This window comes from Quercus lobata, chromosome 4 (genome assembly GCF_001633185.2).
Source record: "Quercus lobata isolate SW786 chromosome 4, ValleyOak3.0 Primary Assembly, whole genome shotgun sequence".
Classification (NCBI taxonomy): Eukaryota; Viridiplantae; Streptophyta; class Magnoliopsida; order Fagales; family Fagaceae; genus Quercus; species Quercus lobata.
In genome coordinates, this window is record NC_044907.1 from 76,268,200 (window position 1) to 76,271,700 (window position 3,501).

At 37.6% G+C, this 3,501-nt stretch overlaps 1 protein-coding gene and 1 long non-coding RNA gene across 2 annotated transcripts; both read left to right on the plus strand.

Moving 5' to 3' along the window:
- The first annotated feature begins 423 nt into the window (after positions 1-423).
- On the plus strand, positions 424-1,395 carry LOC115983548. Its single transcript, XR_004090094.1, has 4 exons — positions 424-720; positions 825-859; positions 972-1,038; positions 1,301-1,395. It is a non-coding gene; the product is annotated as an uncharacterized LOC115983548 (long non-coding RNA).
- A 110-nt stretch (positions 1,396-1,505) lies between these two features.
- Positions 1,506-3,073, plus strand: LOC115985826. The gene is made up of 2 exons (XM_031108727.1): positions 1,506-2,974; positions 3,025-3,073. The coding sequence occupies exons 1-2, from the start codon at positions 1,506-1,508 to the stop codon at positions 3,071-3,073; spliced, it is 1,518 nt and encodes a 505-aa protein (XP_030964587.1).
- The last annotated feature ends 428 nt before the right edge of the window (positions 3,074-3,501 follow it).

The following is a 3,501-nucleotide window of genomic DNA, read 5'->3' on the forward strand; positions in this document are numbered from 1 at the left end:
AAAATAATGTAAAAACCGCGAAACAGTAAAAACTGGCCGGTTCAACCGGAAAATCGAGAATCGGCGCGGTTAAACCGGTTACTGACCGGTTACTTTTTTTTTTGTCCTTTCCCAGCCTAAAACGACGTAGTTTTGTTGTTTTAGGCTAAAACAACAAAACTACGTCGTTTTAGGCTGGAATCCTAACCCTAAAGCTCACTCTCATTTTGTGTTTGTCATTTTCATTTTTCACTATCTCAGACTCAGACTCTCAAATCTCAATATCTCCGCCTCACCCAAGCTCACAGCCTCTCTTCCTCACCGCTCACAGGCTCTCTGCCTCGCCGCTCAGAGCTCGCCCTCTCCGCCTCATTCTCTCCGCCTCACTGCCTCACCAGTCGCCGCTCGCCCTCTCCGCCTCACTGCCTCTGTACCTCGCCTCACACTCTGCCTCACCTTCTCTGCCTCGCCCTCTCCGCCTCACTCTCTCTACCTCTGTAACTCGCCGCTCACACTCTCTGCCCTTTGACTCGCCCTCCCCGCCTCACTCAAGCTCACACTCTCTAGTCTCTTCCTCTCTGCCTCAAACATTTTTCTTCCTCTCCGCCTCACTCAAGCTCACGGGTTTGAAGTACTGGGTTTTTTTTTTTCTTTTTGGGTTTTTTCCTTCTCATCCTTACGGGTTCTCGGTCTCGCCCTCTAAAGTGGTCTGCTCTCTGCTTCTCGGCTTCATCAGGTAAGGTAACATTCTTTTCTTTTGATTTTATGACTTGATTTTGATTTTGATAATTTTCTTTTCTTGATTCTGTTTTTTTTTTTTTTTTCATTTCTCTCGGTCATCTTAGGTTCTCCATTCCTTCACTTCACTGGACTTCACTGGGTAAGTGCCTAAGTGGTAACTTCTATTTCTATCTTTCAATTATTACTTGATTTTGATTTTGATTTTGATAATTTTCTTTTCTTGGTTCTTTTTTATTTTTATTTTTTCTCAGCTTCATCTCAGATTCTCCATTCATGTTCTCGGCTTCATCTTAGGTTCTCCGTTCTGTGACTTCACTGGTAAGTGGTTACTTCTATCTTTCAATTATTAATTTACAGAGTATGTTGTGGATTTGATTTACAGAGTATTACTATTTGTGAAATATAAATTACAGAGTATTTTACAGAGTGTGTTGTGGATTTTGTGTATGATCAATGATGTGGATTTGATTTACAGAGAATTATTGTTTGTGAAATATTGTTTATAGTGTATTTGTATTTTACTGAGTATGTTGTGGATTTGATTTACAGCATATTATTGTTTGTGAAATATTGTTTACAGTCTGAAATTGTTGAGTGAAATGGAATCTGCCTCTGTGCCATCTAATGAACGTGCTTCTACAACCGGGTCTAATGCTAATTCTTCATCAGTGAGGGCAAAATGTGATCCTGCATGGGATCATGTAACTGAAGAGTTGAAAGACGGAAGAAGTAGTTATAGATGTATACATTGTGGGAAAACTTATAAAGGAGGGGGCATTAATCAGATGAAAAGACATCTAACTGGAATTAAAGGTGATGTGGCTGCATGTATGGGTGTACCTTATGATGTTAGGTTCCAAATGGTTGAGAATTTGAAGGAAATTTCAAAATCTAAAGAACAAACAAAAAAGGATCAAGAAGCATCTAATTATTCGCCATTAGAGGATTCACCAGAATTTGAAGATGTCCAAGAAATTACTCCTAGAGGTAGGGGGTTAGGTAGGGGAAATAGAAGTAGTCCTAGTAATTTTCCACGAAGATCCAATCTTGGCAAGAGAAAGGTTGGTCACATTGGTAATTACTTCGCTCCTAGGACAACACTGGGAGCTCAACCTTCTATTAAAAGTGTGCTTGCTGGCAAAGAAAAGAAGCGGAGGGTTGATATGGTTGTAGCTAGATGGATGTATGATGCTTGCATTCCAATTAATGCTGTGAATTCTAGTTATTATCAACCTATGCTCAATGTTGTAGCTTCTTATGGTCCTGGATATAGAGGCCTAAATTATCATACCCTTCGAGTGCCTTTGTTGAGAGAAGCAAAAAGAGAAGTTCAATTGATTGTTGATTCTCATCGTTCATATTGGGCTAATACTGGTTGTACAATAATGGCTGATGGGTGGACTAATACTAGGCATAGAACATTGATTAATTTTCTTGTCTATTGTCCTAAAGGTATTATTTTTATACATTCTATTGATGCTTCTGACTTGGTTAAGGATGCTATTAATTTAAGTAACTTGTTTGATGAAATTGTTAATTGGGTTTGTCCTGCAAATATAGTACATTTGGTCACTAACAATGCTGCAAATTATGTAGCTGCTGGAAGAATTTTATGTGGAAAATATAAGAACATTAGTTGGTCACCTTGTGCAGCACATTGCCTAAACCTAATTTTTAAAGAGATTGGGAAGATGGATCATGTAGCTAAACTTGCAAAGCGTGCATCCAAGATCACTGTGTTCATCTATAACCATGTAGCTTTGCAAGCTTGGTTGAGGACTAGAAAAAATTGGACGGAAATTGTGCGTCCAGGGCCAACTAGGTTTGCTACTACTTTCATTGCCTTAGGGAGTCTTAAGGAACATAAGCATGACTTACAAGCATTGGTGACTAGCAAATTTTATGTTGAATCAAAATATGCAAAAGATAAGAAAGCAAAGGCAGTGGTGAAAATCATTCTTGATAATCAATTTTGGAATGATTGTCATGTAATTGTGCATATTATGTCACCATTAATTCGTTTATTACGCATTGTTGATTCTGATGAAAAAGCAGCTATGGGTTATGTATATGATGGCATGTATAAAGTAATTGATGGAATTAAAAAAAATTTCAAGGACAAGAAGAGACTATGGGAGCCTTATGTTAATATTATCAAGGATCGTTGGGATAATCAATTCTATAGAGATATTCATGCTGCTGCTTATTGGTTGAATCCTGAATTCCAATATGACACATCCACTCTTAATAAGAGGCTAGAGACACAATCTGCTGTGACAGATGTTATTGAATTAAAAGTTTCAGTTGGTCGGTTGAAGTTGGTGGAGGAATTAAGGCTATTTCGAGAGCGTGAACAAACTTTTGGAACCCAACTAGCTCAAGAATCAGCCAAGACATCTCAGCCGGGTAAGATAATGTTTACTTTAACTAATAATAAAATAAAAATATGTTTTAAAGATCATAGCTCTTTTTTATATTTTTAGGATAAGTATAGTTGTGTTTATTGATTCATTGTATTATTGTTTTGTGTTTTATATGGAACTTAGATGAGTGGTGGAAGTTGTTTGGATCTTGTGCTCCAACCTTACAAAAGTTTGCAATTCGGATCCTTAGCCAAATAACTGCCTCTTCGGGATGTGAGCGGAATTGGAGTGCTTTTGAACAAACACATACCAAAAGAAGAAATAGATTGGAGCATCAACGACTTAATGATCTTGTGTTTGTTCATTATAACTACCGATTGAAAGAAAGGTATATATTATATAGTTTCTTTGTTTCAAT